The 24,395-nt window shown below is 47.4% G+C and overlaps 1 protein-coding gene across 4 annotated transcripts in view; it reads right to left on the reverse strand.

Moving 5' to 3' along the window:
* SPECC1 (sperm antigen with calponin homology and coiled-coil domains 1) overlaps positions 1 to 24,395 on the reverse strand; it is a 206,734-nt gene that overhangs the window by 11,718 nt on the left and 170,621 nt on the right. For all 4 annotated transcript variants that reach the window (XM_045569446.1, XM_045569444.1, XM_045569443.1 and 1 more), the window contains 2 exons: positions 11,887 to 12,003; positions 1,366 to 1,425 (listed from right to left, as the gene is read on the reverse strand). In XM_045569446.1, coding sequence (XP_045425402.1) covers positions 1,366 to 1,425; positions 11,887 to 12,003 — 177 coding nt within the window. The remainder of the gene's footprint in view (positions 1 to 1,365; positions 1,426 to 11,886; positions 12,004 to 24,395) is intronic.

Below are 24,395 nucleotides of genomic sequence, written 5' to 3' on the forward strand. Positions count from 1 at the left end.
ATGGTGGAGTGTAGAAAAAAGACACTCCGGGGTCCTTGATTTCAGCATTAAGCAGTGAATCAGTCTAGAAACTACTTTTGGACTTCTTGTTTAAAAAAATTAATATCTTTATGGTTTAAGCAATTGTTAGTTGGGTTTTCCATTTCTTGAAGATAAACACATACTAATAAAACCTCTCTATGATATTTTTTAATATCTCTTTCATATTCTGGGTAATTTCCTTATATTTATTTTCCAGTTCAGTAGTTCTCCCTTCTGCTGTATCTAATCAGTTTGACAAGTCATCTCATTGTGTTTTTAATTCCAAATTTTCATTTATGGAAGTTTTATTTTATTCTTTTTCCAAATCTCTTTTTTGACAGTATCATCTTTCTTCCTTATGGTTTCTATTCTTCCTTTTATCTGTTTAATATGTTTAAACACAGTCTTTTTGTAGTCTCTTATTATTCTGATAGATAATCTTCTTGTTTGTTTTATCTGCTGACTAGATCAAATAGATTATTTTCTTGAGTATTTTATAATTTTGGCTTGTGAGCATATTTTCAGCAGCCATTGTACTACCAGCCCAGGAGCTTCCTGCACCAGAGAATATAAGCTAAGGGCTTCATGTAGCATGGATATTATAAATTTGGACTCCCAGCCTCATCTGGCCTTGTTTTCTTTTCTTATAAGAGATCTTCTTTCTTTTTTTGCCCACAAAAAAATCCAAGGTGGAGACAAGCTTCCTTACTACCTCCTTGGACTGGCAGGTGGAGTTTTAAAAATTTCCATTTTCATTAAGAACAGCCTGTTGTGCCCCTTGGCTTTATGTGGGAACCTCAGTGCTAATGCTCTGCTTATGGGAGCGCAGGGCCTTGTCTCTTGCTCCCGTGTGGGCATTAAATAAAGCCTGTAGCCACTGGGGCCTACACCCATTAGGTGTCCTTTATTATGAGTCCTATACCATCATCCCCACTCCACCCCTGGGGTTTCCACAATCTCAGCTCATGCCTTTTGGCTCTGTTTTACTTCTTTTAAAATTTCTGGCATCTGGCTATTTTCCACTCCTTCTTGAGGGCTCAGCCATGTATTGATTTTTTAAAATTACATTTTATTTACATTTCTAGGTGATTTAAACAAGAGGCCTTTAATGATAATTCAGTCTGTGTTTCCAGAACTGAAATTTATCCATAATGAAATGTTAATTGAAAAAACACCAAATCATGTCTGATTAGATCAACCAAGTAACTTTAAATTAGGTATCATGAGTAACAGATCTTCAGCAAATGGATCTCAATGTTCTATAAGAAATTGTTTAGTAGCGTAAAGTTCTTTCTCATATAATTAGAATAAAGCATCACACGGGATACAAAATAGAGCACTTACCAGGCTGGGCCTGATGCCCACACTTTCAGCTGCTTCAAATGCCAACAAGAGATTCCTCTTCTAGGTAAAAAAGACAAAGAGATTGGAATCATCAATTTAAAATATATAACTTTAGCTAGGAAAGAACATCAATTGACACTCTCATATAGACTATCTACTAGTATTATACAAATAATAGTAAGTCAAATATACAAACAATGGCTTCAGTTTAAGGAAAAAAAGATTAACTGGTTACAACTGCCACTAAAAATTACATTACTGACTGATAACTATCAAAGATAAATATTTATTAGGTAATTTTTTACTTTGTCAAGGTTTATGACATACACATTCTGTTTGTAACAAAGTTGTTTAATCATGGTGCTATATCAGAAAAATAATCAAAGTGGAGTGTGTGTGTGTGTGTGTGTGTGTGTGTGTGTGTGTGTGTGTACATCTATCTATCCATCTATCTAGTTCAATATAATCATATGAAAAGCTGTTCTTTCCCCCAGTCCTGGTCCTTAGCAGAACCACTTTTTAATTTTCTCTTTAGTTATGGCGATTAGATCACCTCCGTATCTCGGTAATATGCTTACACAACTATTTCTTGATTTCTAAAGCAAAAGCATCATCTGCTGACTTCCTCCAAGGCAAATGAGGACTTAGGCACCATGCATCTCACTCCTCCTTTCATTATGGTCATACAGCTTGTAAGGCTGGTGGCGGGCACCCCTTCCTTCCCTAAAGAAAAATAAGTCCACAAGACCTGCCAAAATTAACTGCTGGGCCCAGCTAAGTTAAAGAATAACCACACCCAGATAAGAGAAGTTTCAGTTCCTAGAATCCATACATACCACCAGCCCTTCCTAGTTCTCAATACCCACCCTAAAACCGTAATGGAAAATTCCTAACTCTTCACGCGGGAAAACCCCCATCCCCCAACTTTAAAGTATATAGTAAAGTAAAGTTGAGTATATAAGCCTACTCAACTCTCCTGGGCGGCGCGACTTCTCGGGCCCCTCTCTCCCGGGACCCGTGAACCTCGCCCAGGAGCGCTCAAATAAAGCCTCGTTGCTTACGCCTTTCAACTCTGCTTGTCTTTCTTTCTCTGGTGCCGACCATCCAAAAACCTTACACAGCTAATTTTAGTTCCCTTATTATTAGTTATGCTTATAACCTTAAATAATATTCTTAAACTTCTATTTCTTGTTCCATCAGTTATGGACAGCACTTCCCAACTCCACTTTGTATAAGGAGAAAGTTCCCCCATCTTTCCTCTACCTTGTCAAGTTTTACTTTTAAATTGCTAAAACTGAGATCTGCTTCCTTTTCTAGAAGCACATCTAAGTCTTGTGAACTAAAATAAAATTTTAAGGCTCACCCCCTACTGGCTGACTAAATAGACCCCCTCGTGGCCAAAGGAATATCCTAAAACTAAATTGCCTGCCAGGAGGAGGGAGGTCAGATATGCCTCATCATGCCTCCTCCCTCCTGGGAGACATCCTTTGTAACGCATTAAGAGGTCTAAGGGTATGCAAGACACACCTGCAGGTCCTCTATTTACACAACAAATCTATGTCCCGTGGCTTATCTCTGATAAACAGCAACTATGTTAAAACATTCCAAGCCTTTAGACAAAGCTTCATGTCTTTAACCAATTATAAGCCAAAGAATCTTTAAACCCATCTATAACCAGCAAGCCCCCCCCACCCCGCAAACCAATGTATGATTCCCACGTATTGATTTATAACTTTACCTGTAACCCCGTCTCCCTGAAATGTATAAAACCAAACTGTAACCCAGCCACAGCGAGTCCACTTGCTCAAGGCCTCTTGGGCGTGGCTCCGGGTCATGATCCTCAAATTTGGCTCAGAATAAATCTCTTTAAAATTATTTTACAGAGTTTGGTTTTTTTCCGTTGACAGTTTTCTGTGCTACGAGCATGACTCTGGAAGCTTAGAACAAGCAGCGCCCGTGCCTCCCCAGCCGCGCTGCGCCCTGTGCCCCTCACAACTTTGTTCTAGGACCCTCCTCTTGCTACTCTGCCAATCACTCAGAATCACACCACATTTTAGTCTGCTCCAGATTTGTGCCCCGAATTTCTTCAAAAGTTTGGGTTTTTTCCTACAGTTTCTGCTTGTTTTGGATTTTTCTTACTGGGAAAAGAATTTTATGCCTCCTTCTCATCTGGCTTCTTGCCCATCCTGACTACTGCTCACAACTCACCCGCTTCTCCTCGCAGCCACCGACATTCCGTCCTGACAGGGAGGGCCTGCCTCATGTTGGGACCGTAACTTCTCTGCATAGCTTCTCATTTTCTCCATCAACACAGCCTCAAGCTCTTAATCATCTCATCATCCTACAACACTCTTTCAGCCCAGAGCCACCCAGAACCTTGCATGGATTTTTGCATTATACCTGTTTTGCTAGAGTATATGCCTAGGTTTCCTTTGTAACGGAAAATGAAAATCTCTGGACCAGCCCCCCAAATCCTTATGCAAAAGGGAAGGTCAAGCCCAGAGGCCAGTCGTGCCACACCCCTTCCAAGTGCGTAACTGTCACTAACTTCCGTCCAAGTGAGTAACTGTCACTAACTTCCGTGCACTGGCCAGATTCCCCCTGGGAAAGGCAAAAAACGCCTCAGGCATCTATAAGAAATGCCCCCACAGCTCCTTCCTAAGGAAATTCCTTGCTGGCCTCCCATAAGGAAGGACATGCAAACTGTAATTTTGGGTCTGCCGGCTAAGTCTAGCTCCTAAAACTAAAGTCTGTTCAATTCCACAGAAAAGCGTTCATTACAAGTTTATCTTCCCAGGTGCAGAACAGAGACAGGACAAGATCAATCATTCTTCCACTTGCCGGGGGACACCTACATAATGGACTCTTTCTTCAATCCCTTTTGCTCCTCTAACCTTGGCCTTATCATATGTAAAATGTAAATTTCCTGGGCCGCAGAAGAATGTAACCATTTTCCTCACTGCCCACCCCCTCCTCCTTTTTCTTTCTGTTCGGGCACCCCCCTCCCCTTAAATACTGAAGCTCCCACATTCTGCTTGGGGGGGATGGGAAACAGTCATGGATGTGTTTGTGGCTTGTGTTTCCCGCCCCCCCCCATGTGTCCTCAAACTTTGGCTTAGTACATCTCCATTGATTGAAATCTTTGCCTCAGTCACTTATTTTGGGTTGTCACCTTCTTAAAGGATGTGGGGAGATACATTTTCTGGATGAATTCATACACAAAAAATGCCTTTTTCTACCATCACACTTGATTGACAGTCTGGCTGGACAGAGAATTCCAGGTTGACAATAATTTGCCCTCCAAGTGCTCACGGTGCTCCTCCACAGAAGTTCAGCCCAGTGTGTAGCTGCTTTTTGAGACTCCCCCTGGATGTTCTCTGAGGCTTGTTTGTCCAGATGAACTTACAAATCATTTAGTCATGCCTCCCCCTCCTTAATTCATAGCAAAGCCATTAGGATTATGTTAAACTTTAAATTGGTACATTAAGTATATAACTGAGAGGCAGATATTTCTCTGTTTTTCTACATATATCCCCTATAGAATTTCTTCGTGTTATACATAATTTTTTTAAGGTTTTATATATCATTTAATACCCCTTTCCATTTCCCTCATGGCTTTCACTCTCTGGCCCTGCCTGAACCTCTGGAACCTGAAGACCAGAGGGTTTGTCCAGACACCGCAGCAAACTCCGCTTTAGGAACCAGGTCAGAGAAGAGCCGAAAGATGAGGCTGTTATGTTTTCTTGCAGTCTGTGGTCACGGCCTCAGGAAGCTGCTGATCTGTGTGATCTGGCCCAGGCCACCGGGCCTCTTCCTTGACACTAAAGGGAATTAATGGGGACGGATGGAAACCTCACACTTGTTTCCATGACACTGCTCTGTTCTGCGGAGCGGAGCTGTGAATTGGCTCCCGGCCTCCTTCCCCTCAGCCCAGACTAGCAGCAGTCGTCTCCTGTTATGGTGCTAGTGGCACCTTCATCCTTATTTTAAAATCCTTTTGGTTAGTTTTGGGGGAGGGAGGGGGTTTGTAAGCCAGCTTTTAGGCTACCAAAGACACAAACATTTTCACGGCTTTTGATATGTAATGACAAATCGCTTTCTAAAACGTTACACCAATTTTCGGTTCCAGAAATAGTGTGTAAGTGCCTATTTCCTCATACTCTTGAAACTGCCTTCACAGACTGATAAAGGGGTGCAAGGCAATAACTGTGGTAAGGGCCTAGCTAAAAATAATGATAATAATAAGCCACTGTCCCCTGCTTCCTTCTCTATAACTGCCACTCTGGAGCCCCACAGCTGGTGGTCGTAAAGATTCTTAGCTTTCTCAGCTGGATGCGGTGGCTCACGCCTGTAATCCTAGCACTCTGGGAGGCCGAGGCAGGCAGATCGTTTGAGCTCAGGAGTTCGAGACCAGCCTGAGCAAGAGTGAGACCCTGTCTCTATTAAAGATAGAAAGAAATTATATGGACAGCTAAAAGTATATATAGAAAAAATTAGCCGGGCATGGTGGTGCATGCCTGTAGTCTCTCAGCTACTGGGGAGGCTGAGGCAGGAGGATTGCTTAAGTCCAGGAGTTTGAGGTTGCTGTGAGCTAGGCTGACACCACGGCACTCTAGCCCGGGCAACAGAGTGAGACTCTGTCTCAAAAAAAAAAAAAAGAAAAGAAAAAGAAAAAAAAAAGATTCTTAGCTTTCTCCATGGATAACATCACCTTTTTGAAACCTAGGGGTAGTTTCTGAGGTATCTTCCAGGCCCTGCATCCCAGTGGAAGGGGTGACCCGCCCAGGCCAGCAGCCTGTACCGAGGAACTGACTCAACTGGTCTTGTGACCCCCATCCAAGAACCTGGTCAGCAAAGAAGACAGTTTCTGCACCGCTATGCCTCTGCCCCAAACCCAGCCAACTAGCGGACTCAATTGCCTACACCAAACTGTCTTTAAAAACCGTGTCTCCCAAATTCTCGGGGAGGTGGATTTGAGAAATTCCTCCTGTCTCCCCACTTCGCAATATGCGGAATAAAAACTCTTTCTCTATGGGAAACGCTGCTGTCTGGTGCACTGGCTTCATCTCGGGCAGTGGGCGGCAAACACTCTTATCTGCATAGAATATCATGATTTCCAAAAGTCTCTGCCAAATGCGTCAGGCTAAAAATATTTTATTGTTTTAATTTGTATACTTTGATTACTAGAAAGGTCTAAGGAGAAGACATTTCTAAACCAAATGTTTTACACAGAATTCCCCCAAACCTTGGTCTGATGCCAATGAAACCGCTTGTTTTCTAAGCAGAAATTTAACATAGAAGAGATGGTTTGTGTTGAAAAGTTGTCTCAAAATACTCTGAGACAGTATACAGTATAACAGGAACATTAGAGAGAGGGGGTGGTTTTTGGTTCACAGCAATGACTTTTATTCATGTTGGTGGCAGCAGCACATCAGTGGTAATGAGTGTCGTCGTTCTGATGCTCTGCCATTTGAGCACTGTCACTGCCGCTGTGCAGAGGCCACACGAGAGGCCACAAGGGAGGCAGAAGTGCAGACACGGCAGAAGCTCAGAAGGGCCTCACTTTGCCCACGGGCTGTGAGGTCCAGCTGCAGCCTGGCACACAGGGGCCAGGACAGGTGAGAGCTGTCACTGCTTCGGTCTCTGCGCTGGTCGGGGAGGAAGGTGAGGGCCTTCTGGGTCCAGTGTAAGTGCCCAACCCACGGCAGAACTCTGTCGCTGGCGGGGCTAGCGGGGGCTGTGCCAGGAAGGCCTCTGACCCCAAACCGATGGGAGAAAAGACGGCAATTCCAGACTTTCTCCCCCACATTCACGCATCATTTCCGACACTGACATCAATGTTCTCTTCTATTCTATCACCTGAACCTGTTTAAGCAGACAGTTTCACAGGCTAACAAACACCCTGTCTTTTTTGAAAGGGGAGGCCTTGCCGAAATAACAGAAAAATATCTAACCCCGCAATTTCCTAATAACAGCTAAAGATCAGTCACGAGCTCTGTCCCTGCTCTCTGCTCTTTCTCTTGCTAGCTGACTAGAGCAGACAGAAAGGAAATATAAATCTCTGTCTTTAAAACTGCTTTTGAGATTCTGTTTCACAGCCTTGGGGAGTTCCTGAACAGCCAGGCAGGGGTGCCTGCCACAGGCCTCAGGCTCTTCCCCAGGGGCAGAATCAATGACAAGACCTCAATATCAGTGACAAACCCGTCTGTGTTTCTGTCATCAGCTTCTGTCACCTGCCTGCTGCCAAGAAGAGGAGCATCAGTGCTCACAGCACCCTGTTAATTCGGCTACAACCAGAAATCTCCCTCACCCCCTTTTACAATTCCTAAATAAAAAGCCTGAATACCCGATTCTCTCTCCCAACACACTCTTCCTCTTCCTCTCTTTCACCATGTTGGCCCTTTTCCGCTTGTGAAAAGTAAATCAAACTTGCTCTTTCTATCCTAAACTCTGTCTGGAGAATCTTTCTGAAGCCCACAGGCACGAGCTGTGCACCAACACTGCACCCTGGCATTTTTATTGGGAAAAAAAAATGCCAAAACCATCCACTGACTTATAACTCACATCCTGTGACTATATCTCTTTAATATTATAGAAGACATCTTTGTTAGTTTTTATCCAAAATACCCCATTTGACCCCGATGTCAAATTTACTTGGTTTAATTACTTCCATCCAGGGCGCAGCATGATTTTTGAACTTTCTGGGCTATCTACAGCTACATGGTACAATTCTTAGATTTTTATTTTAATAGATTTTTATGAACATTAGAGGCCTCTCTTGGTGCCCCTCCCCCCCCCTTTTTTTTGAGACTGAGTCTCACTCTGTTGCCAGGGCTAGAGTGCAGTGGTGTCAGCCTCGCTCACAGCAACCTCAGACTCCTGGGCTCAAGCAATCCTCCTGCCTCAGCCTCCCGAGTAGCTGGGACTACAGGCATATGCCACCATGCCTGGCTAATTTCTTCTATATATATATTTTTAGCTGTCCATATAATTTCTTTCTATTATTAGTAGAGACGAGGTCTTGCTCTTGCTCAGGCTGGTCTTGAGCTCCTGAGCTCAAATAATCCGCCTGCCTCGGCCTCCCAGAGTGCTGGGATTACAGGCGTGAGCCACCGCAACGGCCTTGGTGCCCTTTCTGATGGATGTGTACATCCCCCCCAAAACAAACAAACAAACAAAAACCAAAAGAAAACCCTCCCTCCCCCGGTCCCCCAGGGAGCGCACTGGCATGTGATGCTCCACTCACCCTAACGCCTCAGGTGTGTGCTGCATTCACGTTAGCTTCTTCCCTTTGAAACCCAACTGCTAATATGCTGCTGCTTTTAAGGAAACCTCCCCTCTTTCATCCCCCTCCGTCCAGTGAGATCCCCCATACTGAGTTGCACACATGTGCTCAGTTTTATACTGTACAGATTTGCCTGTTGGCACATTATTTTGAAAACCCTCCTCCATAACTGCACTAGCTAAGACCTCTCTCACCAAGCAAAACACAGCGACCCCCAGGGCAAGCCACACACTGAGCAGTCAGGGCCCATCGCTGCAGCCCCTGTCTCAGGGAGCGCAGCCAGGACCGGGCATTTGGGGAGCAGGAGGCCAGCCGTCCCTTCCGGGAGCAGCCAGCGGGAGGTCACTAACAGAGTCCTAGGCTCTGGGACGCACACTCCAGGTGACTGTGGAACCAAACAGAACTTCAGATGAAACATTCCCGCTCCCCGGAGCCGACCCCGTCGCAGACCTGCAACCTTCACGTGCTGGCTGACGCGCTCCCCAAGGGCAGTGGGACAGACTCGGAAGAAGAAATTCAGTCCTACGTGGAGAAAATAAGGGCCCCTGTCCCATAAGGACAACAGAAAGCCAGTCCACCACGACACCTGGCTGTCCTGCCACAGGCTGCCATGTCCACGGGAGGCCGCCGGGCAGCTGGCGGCTCAGTGCTCCGGCATCACGGATCGGAGGAGACACAGAGGCTCCGGTCATCAGGAAGCGATGCTCACGGTTCAGAGCCTGAACGCGAACGCTGACAGGCCCATTCTGCCCCACAGATCCGTACTGACGCCCGGACAGAGCAGCCAGTCAGTTTGGATGACTGCAGGGAGTGTGACAAACACGGCACTTTCAGGAAGACGCACGTGCAAGGGCGTGAGCTTACACTTATCACGCTTCTAGAGAGGTTTTTCTGATTGTTTTGAATCGTTTTATGTCCACTATTTGCTTAGTTATCTTCACAACATCGTATCAGAAAGGCAGAGACTAAAAAACCTACAGGGGAGGAACGGACAGCTGGGTCACACCCGTGAGGCTGGCTGTGGCTCTCGGCCCCCAGGACGTGCCCCGGCTCTCCGGCTGCTCGTTCCCTCCGCGGGGTCCTCCCTCTACCTGGACAGCAAACGCCGAGGTCCTCTCCTCCACAGCTCCCTGAGGACCGAGGGCCTGGGTGTGCTCCTCCACTCTGACGGCTTTAAAGGCCACCTGTCCCGCCCTGTCTGACACGGCAGCCGCTCGTGCCACGTGGCTATATAAGTTAAAATTAATTAAAATTGAAATTAAAAATTCAGTTCTTCAGTCACAGCAGTCACATTTAAAGTGCTCAATAGCCCACGTGGTTGGCGGCTGTCGTCTGAACAGCACAGATACAGAAACTTCCGGCAGACAGTGCTGCTTGTTCACGGATGACTCCCAGAACTGTATTTCCAGCTCTGCTCTCCCATCCCAACTCTAGATTTGCCATTTAATCACCTGACGTTGCCACCTGCATATTTCACAGACATCTCAGACTTAACATGACTTGAACACAACTTTTTTCCCCCAAATATCTATTAATCCCATCCAACCTGCTTCACAGATTGCAAACAAAGCATTCTACATAAAAGTGCTTTAAGATTTTAGTGCACTCTGAGACGGTTAAGTTTATGTGTCAATTTGGATAATAAGCAGATAGACACGTGTGTGCACAGACACACACATCCTGCTGTCACTGCTGTGGACAATCCTAACACCTTAAAAATCAATCACTTTGCTTAGTTATTATCATTGCCATGACTGTTTTTTGGACTTTATTTAAATTCTGATACGGGGGAATCAAAATAGAACTTTTAAGTATGCCCTCCCCATCTCAGAAGATGCCCTGTCAAACTAGTTGCCTGGGAGCTGTCCCTGGCTCCTTCCTCTGCCCTCACCCACAACCACAGTCACTGGGTCCAGCTGCCGCCATGTCTAAGCCACGTTCTGAATCTTTCCTCCCACCCTAGTCCCAGCCAGCGGGGAAGCCGAGGACACTGGGCGCTCTCTCTCATTAGCTAAGGCAATAGCCGCCTAACTGGCTGCTCCTCTTTCATTCTTGTTCCCCCTCCAGGTCACCCTTTCACGTGACAGCCAGAGGACCTTTCAAAAGACCCTCTCAGCCTCCCAGATCTGCAGGAGACCCCCATATGCGCTCTCTCGGGGCTCTTTCACAACTTACACTGTTCATTTATAATTCAACCTGCCGTAAGTTCACCTGCTTGCTTACTGTCTGTCTACCTCATGAGGGCAGAAATGTCTCCACCGTCCACTGTCGTCTTCGCCACTGTATGTGAAATAATTCTTGGCAAGAAATTCTTACTGAGTGGCTGAGGGCAGGGTCTAGTACAGCGATTTCCAAAGTACATTCTGTGGAATATTTTGTAGGATGTTCCAGGTCAAGGGTTGGGAAACTACTGGCCATGAGCCAAATCTGGGCCAAATTTGCCTGTTTTTTTTTTTTTAATTATTTTTATTTTTAAAAATTTATTACAAATTTCCCATTTCACAGAAAAAAAATTGCCTGCTTTTATAAATAAAGTTTTATTGGTACACAGCCATGCCCATTCATTCACAAATTGTCGATGGCCACTTCAGGCTAATGGTAGAGCTGAGTTGTGACAGAGACCAACTGACCCACAAAACGTATTGCTTGGCTCTTAGGAAGTTTGCCAACCCTTTTTATAGGTGATTATAGTAAAATAAATAAATAAGTTAAAAGTTACGTGGACCCGATATTTGTTGGGTTAAACAAAGTCTCATCAATTTCTCTAATGTAGGATTTCTTGAAGTTTTTAATGTGCTATGTGCACTGTGCTCTCTAAAAATGTGATATATTAATAATAAATAGCTTCCCAAGCTTATCTGAGCAGGAGACTCTTTTTGGTGGTGCTTGCTGGTTCTCTGTAATAGACTTGGAAAAACGCTGGCCAAGGTCTTAACCATGAAGGCGAGATTCCATCGGGGCTTTCTCTGGAAAGCAGCCACAGGAACTTTCCGGTGGCCACAGGAAACTAGTCTCCACTGCTTTTTTCTAGGAAACACGGGCTATTGAGAAGCGAAACTGAGAAGCATTTGCTGAAGATGGGATTCCAACAAGCAATCACTCATTCAGTAGTTATCTATGCCCGGTATAGACATCCCAACTTCTGCTCCAGGTCCACAAAGCCCTCCCCGACTGGGATGTAACAGCCAGGAAGTCCCCTGGCTCCTCCCGTAAGTAAGAAAGTGAGGAAGACTTACCTTCTCCTGACTGTTCAGCTCCTGGTAGGGGATGTGGGCAGGCAGGTAGGTGTGGAGCAGAGCACAGAAGGCCAGGCCGTCGCTCCAGCTGCTGCTGAAGTTGGTGATGTCGATGTTCTGTGGGGGGAAACAGTATTCACCAAACGTCAAGGATATGAGGGAACCTGTGACAAGACGGAAACCCGTCTTTGGGTTTTCAAGTAAGGCAACATAAGAATAAACTACCCAAACCTGCTGGGAGTACATCTCATTTTGGTACCAGGAATGGCCTGGGGTTGGCCAAGTCCATCCACAGAATAGCATGAAAAAAAGGCTTCAAAACAATAGGGAATTTCTGTCTGCCCTGTGGGAGAGTCGTCAAAGGCTCTGATACATCCGATTGTCAAATTAACCCACCTGATTAACTTTGTATATCCCACCATTCCCCAGACTTATTTGCCCAAGGAAGAACCACCATCACTACCACCACCACCATCATCATCTGTGTATAACCCCGATCACAAGTAGAACAAAATAAGACCTTAAAGCCCCAGTGGCTGGTCTATGGCTGGTTCCTGCTACCACATTGTCCTCCCACGACTTGGGAGGCTTCTCAGGCGAGAAGAAAACCCTCTGTGCCAGCACGCTGAAGCAGCAGGGGTCCAGAAGCTTGCTGGGGACAGGAGCTCCTCCTTCAGGACAGGGGCACACACTGATAAGGAAACCAAAGCCCAGCTTTATATCCAGACCCACAGAGAGGATGGCTTCTGAAGACTCCCGGGCAGGTCCTCCAGGCCACCTGGGGACCGGGGCACCTCTTAGATCCACAGACCTGTCACCCACCTGCTGGTCCCAGCAAAGTTTTCTTCCTTAGATTTGCAAAGCTTGTCCCCAATGAAATATCAGGTTCCAAAGCCCGCTGACGCTATAATGCTTGGGTTGTTTGATGCAGTGGCTGCTTAAAGCACTGGAGGGGGGCCTCGAGAGGGAGTGGGGAAGTGGGGCACAGCTGGGGCCTGACCGAGTCTTAGGTCTGTGTTCTGAGCAGTTTGGGGGCACTAAGAGGAACTGGGCAAGAACAGGGCTCCTTCCTGCAATCTTCCCACACCCACTGGGGAGGTCTGCCCCCTGCCCCTCCTAACACCCGTCCTGGGGGAAGGGCAGCCAGCAAAGCCCGCGCAGGCGAAGAGGCACGGAGGAACTGGCTGTCTCTGCTGCGGCAGGTGCCGACCCACCCCCTGCCCAAATGGCAAGATGCGCCACTACTGCAGTAAACTCTGATGCCCGGGGAAGATTATTTAGGGCGTTTCTAGCAGAAGCAACTTGTAGCTTAAAAGGAGAAGAAGGGTGAAGGGGAACAAGGCATAAAATTACAATGGAGCAGGGGAGGGAGATTTTATGGAATTCTTCTCAAAGTGTGTGTGCAGAAGTTCCGGAGAACACACACAGGTGGAAACGTGTAGTAGAACATGGCGTGATGTTTCCCATGAAGTTTCCTTAGGGGCTTGGAAGCGAATGGCCTATAATCTCATTTGAGCTTTTAATCCAGATTTTTCAAGTGTGTGTTCAAGGAAGCCTGGCCCTTAGCAACGAGGTTGGCCAAATGCCTCATTTTACAGGGAAGGAAATCGAGGCTGGAGGGATTGGTGTCCCACGTCACACACATGGCTTACATGAGCAACGTGGATACCAGGGACCCTAATCCCCAGCCCCATCCATCAAGCCTCTTCTCAGCTCTAGTCAGAGACCCTGGTGGACCCCAGAACTTGCCCCAAAGCACCGGCCTTCAGGAAGATGACCTGTCCTCAAGTCTGCTCTGCAGTGACATTGACCCAGGGAAGTAGAGCTGGCTGAAAGCAACACATGACCATAATGATGCCTCTTCATGACTCAGGGACAACCGACTTTCCACGGTGGCCAAGCACCAGTGTCACACAGAAGTCCGAGGATGCCCTGAGGGAGGGCCAGGGTGTTCAGGCTGCCTGGGCAACAGTGGGACCCTGCCGAGCTCAGGCCTACTGAGACCTGGACAGGATACTGATCTAGAAATGGCAAACATGTCCATTTGATATTCTCTGAAGAGGTTTGTATGTTTAAAAAAAAAACAAAACAAAAAAACAGAGGAAAGGAACAGGCGGGGCCATGACCCATCTAGTTCACTCCAAGCATTCAAGCCAGACGCTGCGGACATCAAACCCTGGGAAGGCGAAAAACAAGGAGCGGGACCAGGCGAGCCCCCAGGGACTAAAGAGCGTCACAGCTCTCACCAAAGCTGGATTCCCTTCCTTCCTTCCTTTGCCAGGCACAGGTTGTCTGCGACCCACCTGCACGTCCATGTCTAACGGTGCTTGCGGCCTAGGCGACGGAAAGTCAGACGCTATCTCCAGAGACCACGAGTTGATGTTTACTGTTTATCTCACCCTGTGGCACCTGTGTAAACGGAGGCAGGCACAGCACCGCACCTGGACTGTTCTTCCCAAAAGGCAATGCTGACACACAGAATGCTGCTGCCAACAGAAAAGCCACATATGAGAGAGAAAGCTGAACACTCACTGACCAAGACAGGCGTCCCTGAAATACGAGTCCTTGAATCTAAAGCTCCCAAAGTGGTGGTGGTGGGAAGGGCAGTGGCATTTGTTGAGTCCCTATGTTGCCCCTGTCACTGTGCCTCTCCTCATTTAATTCTCCCCACAGCCACACGTGGCAAGCAGCGTTATACCCATTTCACAGACAAGGAAGCTGCAGCAGAAAGAAATGTTGCCAGGACCAGCGCGAGGGTCAGAACGCCAGTTCCACCTGACGCCACAGCACACGTCCCATTTGCTGGGAGACTGCCACTGGGGGAGGCCGAGGAGAGGGCACGAGGCAGGATGACCTCAGCACGGATTTCAGCATCGTCCGCAGTGCTGAGCAGACCCCGTCGCTCGCTCGACTCACATCTGGGACGGGAGTGAAAGAAGAAGCCAGGGGTGGAAGAGAGCAGATTCTAGAGGAGTCAAGGGTGGAACTCGATTCCTTCATTCTTGTGAGTTAAAGAAACTAGAACCACACTTTCTGTGGCCGGGCCAGGGCCACCAGGAACAGGCTCTGGGGTGGACGGCTTCGCCCTCTGCACACCAGGGAATGTCACTGCACAGAGAAACAGATTTTCCTTCCCAAATTTACTTTATAGCTAAAGCTTTTAGTACTTGCTATATCTTTCTTTTCCCAAAACATGAGAACATTTCATGAGCCCTTATATCCTGTACCATCTATGGCAGCAGTCCCTAACCTTTTTGGCACCAGGGACCAGTTTCATGGAAAACAATTTTCCATGGGGGGGGGTTGGGGGGAGAAAGAGGCGGAGCTCAGGCGGTGACGTGAGTGATGGGGAATGGCTGTAGATGCAGATGAAGCTTCTCTTCCTCACCCACCGCTCGCCACTCTCCCCCTGCTGGGAACCCCCCACCAATTCCCTACATTTCATGGAAGACAATTTTCAATTTTTCCACAGACACGTGTGAGGGTGGGACCAGCACTGGTCCATGGCCTGGGGGTTGGGGACCACAGATCTACGGTACAAATATGAAATACCATTTTTCCCCCTCTGCACCTTCCTCAGAAGCATTTTGAGAGGCCAGATGGATCCAAAGGCTTGGCGATGCCACCCACCTCACACAACCTAGACAGCACCCTGTATGCTGGGTACCGAACACCATTAAGAATCGTTCTTGATCTATAACTATAATGAGCAGTAGGTTGAGGCAAAAATCTGGTGAGATCAAAGCCATGGTTGAAAAAGAATCAAACAAAATGACTTGTAAGCTCAGGAGAGCTCAGAAGGCCTGGATGCTTGGGGACAGACGTGGCCCGTGGCCTCTCTGGGGAGTGGTGGGCCGTGAGGGCCGTATCTCCCCACAGACCTTTGTACTTCAGCAGTAAGAACACACAGAAAACCAAGCAAGAAAAAGGAGAAAGGGGTCTTTAAAAAAAAAAAAGGAATTATTATAAAAATTCCCATCTAGTCATATACACAAACCAGCATCTTATCAGGAAATGCTTCTCTTACATATAAACAACATCCTCCGTGTTTCAGACTTATTGTCCTGGCATTGGCAGAGACAGAGCACAACAGCGATGATCTGTAACATTATACTCACTGCAACAACATCACCCTGTCAAACAAAGCACTGCCCTTTTATCTCTGAGTGGAACAACTCCAATTCTCCCCCCTCAGTGGGGAGAGAAATTGTCCCTAATTCTATTTGAGCAAAACAGTATCAACAGCTCCCAGCTCCACACAGCTGGCTGGACAATTAAAGACATGTGTACCTTTATGACACCTCAAGTAAGAGGATGAATAGCAACCCGCAAAGTACTATGTGCATCTCAGTGGCTGCTTTGTTGCTATGTTTATTACCAAAGTGGTTTCATTTCTGGTCACTGAAGCGTATTTTCGTGAGCCATCAGGCAGTTCGGTGCGTGAGGAGTTGGCTGACGTGGGATGGCACACTTCGATACTGCTCGTGTTTTTTCATACGGATATAAAATGAATAGCAGAAAAGAGTCGATGTATGTTTTCTCATCTCTCTCTCTCATATCATTTTGGAAAAGCCACATCACTGAAATTACCGTTCCCCGTGCACCGTCTACAGATGGCCGTGAGTGGGGACCGCCTCACCCAGAGGGGGACTGGGTGGTCTTAAAGGAGCCTGGCGGCACTGGGGCTAACACATTTTCCAGCAGGTCCTGCAGACGGGGTGTAGAGGAAGGTCAGCGACGCCAGCCCCACGCTGTTGCTCACCAGGCTCTGAACGGCTGGTTTCCTGGACTAGAGAAGGCCCAGCCCTGGGGCACAGCCAGCAGCTAGGCAGCGTGTGTGGGTCCCAGCTGAGTGGGCTAAGATCCAGTCCCGCTGCAGGGACCAGAGAGGTCAAGGAAACCAGGGCAGAAAGGTGCTCATGTGGACTGGACCAATGTCCTGGGCGATGGGCAGGGGCACAGCAGTTTTCTGGGCATGTGTGTCTGGGCTGGGCCCCGGCACCCCGGGAAGGAGGCTGAGCACACATTCCAGGTTCTACACCTGGATGGGGGTGAAAAGCCTGATATTTGGCTGGAGATGATCAGAAGCGGCTCAGGCCTTAGCGTAGGGGGAGGTTAGTTTTGCTGAACCGCAGGCAGTAGTCCCAAATGTTCACAGATGTGGCCAAAGACTAAGAATAAAAACACAAGTGACCTCAAGGGATGTTAATATGATACGATCCTTTTCCCAGTTATCACTCCTCTGAATCTCAGGGCTCATCTAAGGAATAACATTAGAAGGAAATGAAAAGTGGCCAACACCACATTCCACAGGATGTATCTTCAAGTATTTTTCTTGATATTTGTTCCCAAATAACACGACTAGGACTATTGTTACCCTGGAGTGGAGGGGTGACCAGAGGGAGCCTGAGGCGGGTTCTGGGGTGTGGCGAGGCCGTGGCTCCTGGGCCTGGATGCCGGTTACACGGATGCGCTCACTTCGTGCACATCCCCTGTGCAGCGCCTGCTACACAGGGGAGGGGGAGGAGGGAGGTCCCTGATCATCTTCAGGGACTGCGGTGCAGCTGCTCACTGCGAACGCTCACCTTGGGAATTTATGCGCCACAAGATTTACTAGGAGGAAAAGGCGGAGCACCAGCAGAAAGAAACTCCTGATTATTTTCCCCAGGGAAGTGCAGAAATTATCGTTAACTTTCCCTAGGATATAAATACCTTAGAGCTATTTCTCAGTGGTATACGGAACTTTCTGATGGAAGGAAGTCCCAGATATAGAAAAAGATAACATTCCAAGTGTCTCCAAAATTGGTTACGTCCCTAGGAGCACTCAGAAGAAAATGTGGTTAGAGACAGAATTTTGTCCCCCTCAATGCAGCAAGTCATTTGAGAAACACGAAGATATGAAATACTACATGGGAAGGTAGAACGCTAACCTTAGTGCCTGTCCAGGAATGTCCTCCGGGAGTGCCTGAGGTCGCAGTCAAAGTTCAGAAGGGCGAACGTAGAGGCAAGACTCATAAATAGCCCAGCGGGACAAAACAAAGCAAACCCCAACATCCCACAGCATTTGCTTCTAGAAGATTTATTCGTTTGCCTTTTGTTGCCTGGAAACACCAACATTTGGTGAAAACATCAATCACCGGGGAGGGAAGCTGCAGAGCAGGAGCGGAATGCAACCGCGCCAGGGCCCACTGACTGAGGGCACCGCGGCCTCGGCCGTCCGACCTCCCTCCCTCCACCTCCTCCCTTCTCGGAGGACCTCTCGCTTCCTCCCTTAGGTTTCTATGAATGGACTGACTCTGTGCGTACTCACTGCAAAAGTTTAAAAAAAGTTGAAAAGAACAAAGCAAAGCTTCTGAGAAAAAGGCAGGAGACGGAGTAGAAAACTAAGTTCATTCTTGCAGAAACAAGTTGTCTCATGGTAACCTAAACCTCCTTGCTTTCTGGGTGTCTCTGGAGGTTTTCTTGGTAAGTCTTTATTGTCACAGCTGGAATCAGACTGAGCTTTTTATTTTTTGCGGAAAATATAACAATCTCTAGATCATAGAGGATAAAAGAGGATAAAAGAAGCTCATTCCTCACTAAGGTTCAGAATGTGTGCTAAGACCCAGGGGACCAGGCTTACTTTGAGATCTGGTGAGAGAACACAAGGCACACACACTAATAAGTGGGTTCATGTGAAACCTCAGCACATGCAGCTGACACGCCCCTCCCTGCACGTGTATTCAGCGTTCATTCCTTGCTTGGGACAGACACACGTGCCCACCCATTCCAGCATCCTGTTCTGAGCTCAGGCTCTCTGGCTGTCTGGTAGACCTCCAGTGGCCTTGTCCTGCACCTGGACAGCACAGCCCTTGGCCATGAGACCTGCACACAGACTGCTGGGGCCTCCTCTCTGCATAGCTTCCTCCTCACTGACAGCCCGCTCCACTCAGTCGCCCTCTCTGGTCTCTGCCCCCTCTGCCAGCGGAGCGGGGCTGCTGTGCTCTGCCCAGACGCCAGCTCTTTGTACTGCAATGCTGGAACTGCGGCCAGGCAGACAGCTGGTGATCAGGGCATCGCCTCTTGTGTTTCCCTTCTCTCGGGGATCAGTCCTGTGCTGTGTATTGTCTAGAAATAAGTTCCATATGGATACGTTTAAAAACCAAAATTATAACATTACTATGAAAATATAAACCCAGGTGTGGTGGCTCATGCCTGTAGTCCCAGCGACTCGGGAAGCTTGAGCCTAGGAGTTCGAGGCTACAGTGAGCTATGATTGTGCCACTGCACTCTAGCCTGGGTGACAGAGAGAGACAGGACAGGACAGGAAGGAAGGAAGGAAGGAAGACAAGACAGAATAGGTTTATCATCTTGAGGAAAGAAAGCCATCTAAGGCACAAAATGCAGAAAGCATCAAAGAAAGGACTGAGAAACCATCCACTGGTAAAGGAAACTTAAAATTTTAAGTTTCTGTATAACAAAATTAAAACCAGTATATACATGAGAGAGAGAGAGAGAGTGCAAATGACTAATATTCAAAATATATTACTGTAATCAATAAGAAAGAGATAAATAACTCAAGTAAAAACTGGCAGAGGAATGAGCCAGTAATGCATTGAAGAGGAAAAACAAATAGTCTGAAATATATGAAAAGATGTTCAGTTTCACCAGAAAATATTATTTTCACTCATAAATTGGTAAAAATAAAAAAAAACCTGTTATTAATAATTCAGTGAGTTAATGAAGATGTGGGGAAATGGGTATTCTCATATTGGCTGATGGGAATATAAAGTGGTATAGGCTTGTAGGAAGGCAACTAAAAATATTGTTTTAAAAAATGAAAATATGATTTGACTAGTAATATCACAGATTACCTGTTGTGGAGGAATAGTCATGACACACCTATAAGGATGCTTATTGTCCCATCATTGTTCACAATGGGAAACTAGAATTATCTATCAATTAGGCTGTGTATACTTTTTTTGTAAAAATTTTTACAAAAATAATCTATTACTCAGTTTTCCAATCTGTAGACATTCCTATGAAGCTCATGGTTAAACTCTGATGTTCTGGTTTTTGACAGGTTTGCTATATGCAATAACTTCTAGATACTTTTGTTTTTTTTGAGACAGAGTCTCACTGTGTTGCCCTGGCTAGAGTGAGTGCCATGGCGTCAGCCTAGCTCACAGCAACCTCAAACTCCTGGGCTCCAGCAATCCTCCTGCCTCAGCCTCCCGAGTAGCTGGGGCTACAGGCATGCACCACCATGCCCAGCTAATTTTTTTCTGTATGTATTTTTAGTTGTCCAGATAATTTATTTCTATTTTTAGTAGAGATGGGGTCTCACTCTTGCTCAGGCTGGTCTCGAACTCCTGACCTCGAGCGATCCGCCCACCTCGGCCTCCCAGAGTGCTAGGATTACAGGTGTGAGCCACTGCGCCCAGCCTAACTTCTACATACTTGATGTTTTTCACTAACTATTTGGTAAATGCCAACCTAGAGTTGGTCCTCTAGTCGGACCTATACTTTTCTACGTTTTCGCTAACTTGGTCAAAGAAATCTGGGAAGGATAGAGAATAAGAAACGAATAGATTCATGATCCAAAAAGATTTCAATAGGCCAGAAATAGAAACCAAATTAAGTGAGAGGACATTTAACTTAATTCTTCTTCATCTCTCTGTATATATGTATTTCCATTTTCTACCACAACCAGCTATGACTTTTACAATGGGGTTAAAATAATACATGTTATTAAAAATATTAATGACATCACACATAGACAAAAATAAACCAACGTAGATTCCGAGGTCATGTGAATTAAAGAGAATCCCAGTAATTATATGATTCTGTGCTGAACGGATCCTGAGGAGATTCTTTGAAACTCTCTACTTGAGAGGTGAAGTCTAATTCTCCTCCCCTTGGATCTGGGTTGGCATTAACAACTTGCTTGAATGTGGAGGCAGTGACCTGGGACTTCCAAGGCCAGGTCACAAGAAACCTTCAAGTTTCTGCCCAGCAGTCTTGGAACTCTCTCTCTGGGAGCTCTGAGGCCGTGGTATGAGGAGACACACGCTGGCCACATTACAGAGGCTGTGAGGAGAGAGGCCGGGCGGTCCCCACCGCTCCAGCCTTTGGCCGTGTGAGGCTGCAGTCCCACGGAGCAGACAGGAGTCATGCCCAAACTACTAAGCATCACTGTTATTCTCATCCACTGTGTTGGGGGGTGCCTTGCTGTACAGCTGTAGATAACCAGGACACCTTGCTTTACTTCTTTTACACCTGGGGCAGAGAGGAGGATCCTAGCTCTGTGACAGCGGAAACCAACCTTTCGTCCCTCAAGCAAGTATAACTCTGGGCTTCCTTGGAATTGGTTTCCACTGCTGAGCCTGTTCAAATGGCTGCTTTAATCATTTATTTTTCTTCTCAAGATTTCATGTGGCTCATTGTCTCCCAAATCAAGTCTGACAACTTTCACTTATCTTTTGAGATTTAAAAAAATGTGGACTTACTCAATCTAGCAATTAAATGTCATTAATACTCTCAAACATGAGCTGTAGGAGCCACGTTTATGACTGTTTCCATCGTCCGTGCTGTCCTTTTGGAAGACCTCGGGGGGCGGCGTGCCGTGGGACACAGGGCCTTCTCTGCGGCAGCTGCACGGTGCATTTCCAATCACGGAGGACAGCCCCGCCGTCGTTATTCTTTCTCAGAACTTTCTTGGCTGCTCTTGTTTAGTCTTCCAGGTGAATTTTCAATTATTTTGTTAAGTTCACGAATAAAGGAAGTCTGTTGAGATTTTAATCAGAACTGCATTAAATTTAGAGACTAGATTAATTTGGAATAATTCACATTTTAAACGATTCCTCCCCCTCTTTAACCCCACTGCAGGAGTTGAGGGCTGGAGACCTGGAAGAGCGTGGCAGAGGCCACGGTTAGCTGGGCCAGGAAGGAGCCACCTGTACGTCCCACGGCAAGGGCTGAGGGGTGAGGTGTGAGGTCACAGGGGCAGCACACCCCTTTGCAAGCAAAAGCCTCCCGGCACGGGGGCTGCTCTCTTTCTAGAGATGTGTGGGCGGATACCGCATCTGGGACACTCAGCACAAGAGCTGCGGAGGCTCTATCTCTCGTCCCTCCTTTTCCACTTGACAAACCACTCCGGAGTCCCCACCCACAACACTTCCTCCCGAGGTTCTCCGGCCTTGGCATCTTGACGCTGGGTCTAGTTTTGCCGCAAGCGCCGGCCCTGCTGCCCGACACCTCCCGACCTCGCGCCGGCCCACGGAGCACGCTGTGGCTGAGCACGGGAGCCCTGGGTCTCCAGGGCGTCCTGTGAGCAGGTCTTCTCTGCGCCCCTCAGCGTGGGTCCCAAATGGTTCTCTGCCACCTGCTGTCCCCAGGACCCTGCTCCAGGTCTCTGCAGAAACACTTCTCTGGAATTTTCTTCCCCTCCTTTCCTCTACTGCCTGTCTGTTGAGTTGATTAACTCATTTTCATTAATTTCACTTTTTTCCTTTGCTTACTCTTTCTAAAGAAGGTCGTGGTTATTCACAGCTCTGCTGGCTCTACTCATCCTAGGACCACCTGGTCACCCACTTTCCGGGCTCAGGAATCTGTCAGCACTGAAACACCATCCTTCTCCCAGCTGAAAGCTTATCTGTATCCACCAGCTCCCCAGGGAAATGCTGAAGGAACCTCATGAGCCACCTGCACTGACAGCTCCACTCTCGGCTGGGAGCGGGGTCTAAGCCCTGGCTCCGCCATCGGTAACGACAGCCAGCCAACGTCTCCAGAGCTCCGCTGTGCAAGGCGCTGGGATCCACAAACCCAAGGAGGCGTGTTGCCTGCCCGCAGCGCCCACCGCATGCAAGGGGCCGGCGGGCAGGACACACTCGAGCCGGGAATGTGGAGTTACTGTGGGGGTCCCTGTGGGGTTCTGAGGACCAAGCAGACACAAGTCTGGCTTCTTTCTTTTATGGTAAATCTTCACTTAATGTCATCGATAGGTTCTGGGAACCCGCGTCTTTAGGCGAACGATGCCGTTCTGTGTGACAAAGTCGATTTTACCCCATTCTAACTGACATAAGCAAGAGAGGAGTCCCTGTGGCACACAGTAAGTGGCTTCACTTAAAGTCGTGGTTTCCAAGAACCCACTGACTTAAGTGAGCACTTACTGTACTGAGCTGACGTGAGACTGAATGAAGCCCTCGGCAAACCAAAACGTCAATTACTCTAAAGAGGAAAAAAAACGACCCAAATTGCGACCTGCTCCTCCTTCCTCAGTCACTGAAGCAGGTGTGTGACTGTGACTTCAGGAAAATGACTCAATTTTTCTGGCCTTTAGTTTCCTCATCTCTCAAATGGCGTGGCTAGATTATACTAGTGGTTTGGAGATAAACAGCTATAGAAACTGTTCTTCCAGCTGATGTTTCTGCAGAAGTCTTTTTAAAAGCAGGGTTTGAAAAGCACGGGATTCAGCAGCCTTGTCCCTCCCGCTGCCATGTGCATTCCATCCTGCACTGTCCAGTGCAGCAGCCACCAGACACATGCGGCTACTTAAATTAGTTAAAATGAAATAACATTAAAAACTCAGTTTCTCAGTCACATTAGTCCCCTTTTAAGTGCTCAACAGCCGTATGTGAGCTGACAGGTTGGACAGCACAGATCTAGAACATTCCCATCCTCACGGAAAGTTCTACGGGACAGCACTACCCTGCACTTACACAGACGTGTGTGTGTTCCTTATTTTTATGCTAATGGTAGCATGCTCGGCAGCCTCACCAATAGACAGAGGTGGGTCCTTTCAGTACACATGGAGTCGCGTGCAGAGGCTAAGGGAGTGCATCCTGACACCAGACAGCAGCAGTCAAACCCCGGCCAGGCCCTTGGGGGCGGTGGGGCCCTGAGCAACCTCCCACCTCTCTGCCTCTCAGCTTCCCATAACCCCAAGTGAAAGGGACACCCACGCACCCCGCAGCACTGCAGGCAGCACTGAGTGCACATGTGACATATAAAGCACTTGGAGCAGCGTCTGTCACGCGGGAAATGTCCAGTGAGTGCCAGCTTTACTTTTCATCACCACTGCCTGCTCCGTTCTTTTCCAGCGGCACATGCTGGTCCCTCACGTGGATAGGCACGACTGCCCATTTAGGTTGCTTCTGGTCTCTTGTTATTATAAAGACTGTTGTAATTATCTCTACGTGCACATCTCTGCAGACCTGGAGTAAATTTTGACAGATTCTACCAAATTGCTCTCAAAGAGGTTCTTCTACCTCAGACCCCACCTCCAACAATGCGCACGTTCCCCGTCACCATACAGCGCGCGTCCTTTGGTGCTGGGCTCATGTGACTCGCGTGATGTCCTCGGGTTTGTCCACGTTGCAGCGTGTTCAGCCACTCGGCTCTGCATCCATCTGTCCCCTTCTCCTTTCCTCCTTCACCCCCATCCTCCACCACCTGCCACCATTGCTTTAAAAACCTTTAATGACTCTGTAGCCAACGCAATTAGACCCGTATTCCCAGCCTGTGTGGAA

This window comes from Lemur catta, chromosome 15 (assembly GCF_020740605.2).
Source record: "Lemur catta isolate mLemCat1 chromosome 15, mLemCat1.pri, whole genome shotgun sequence".
Taxonomy (NCBI): domain Eukaryota; kingdom Metazoa; phylum Chordata; class Mammalia; order Primates; family Lemuridae; genus Lemur; species Lemur catta.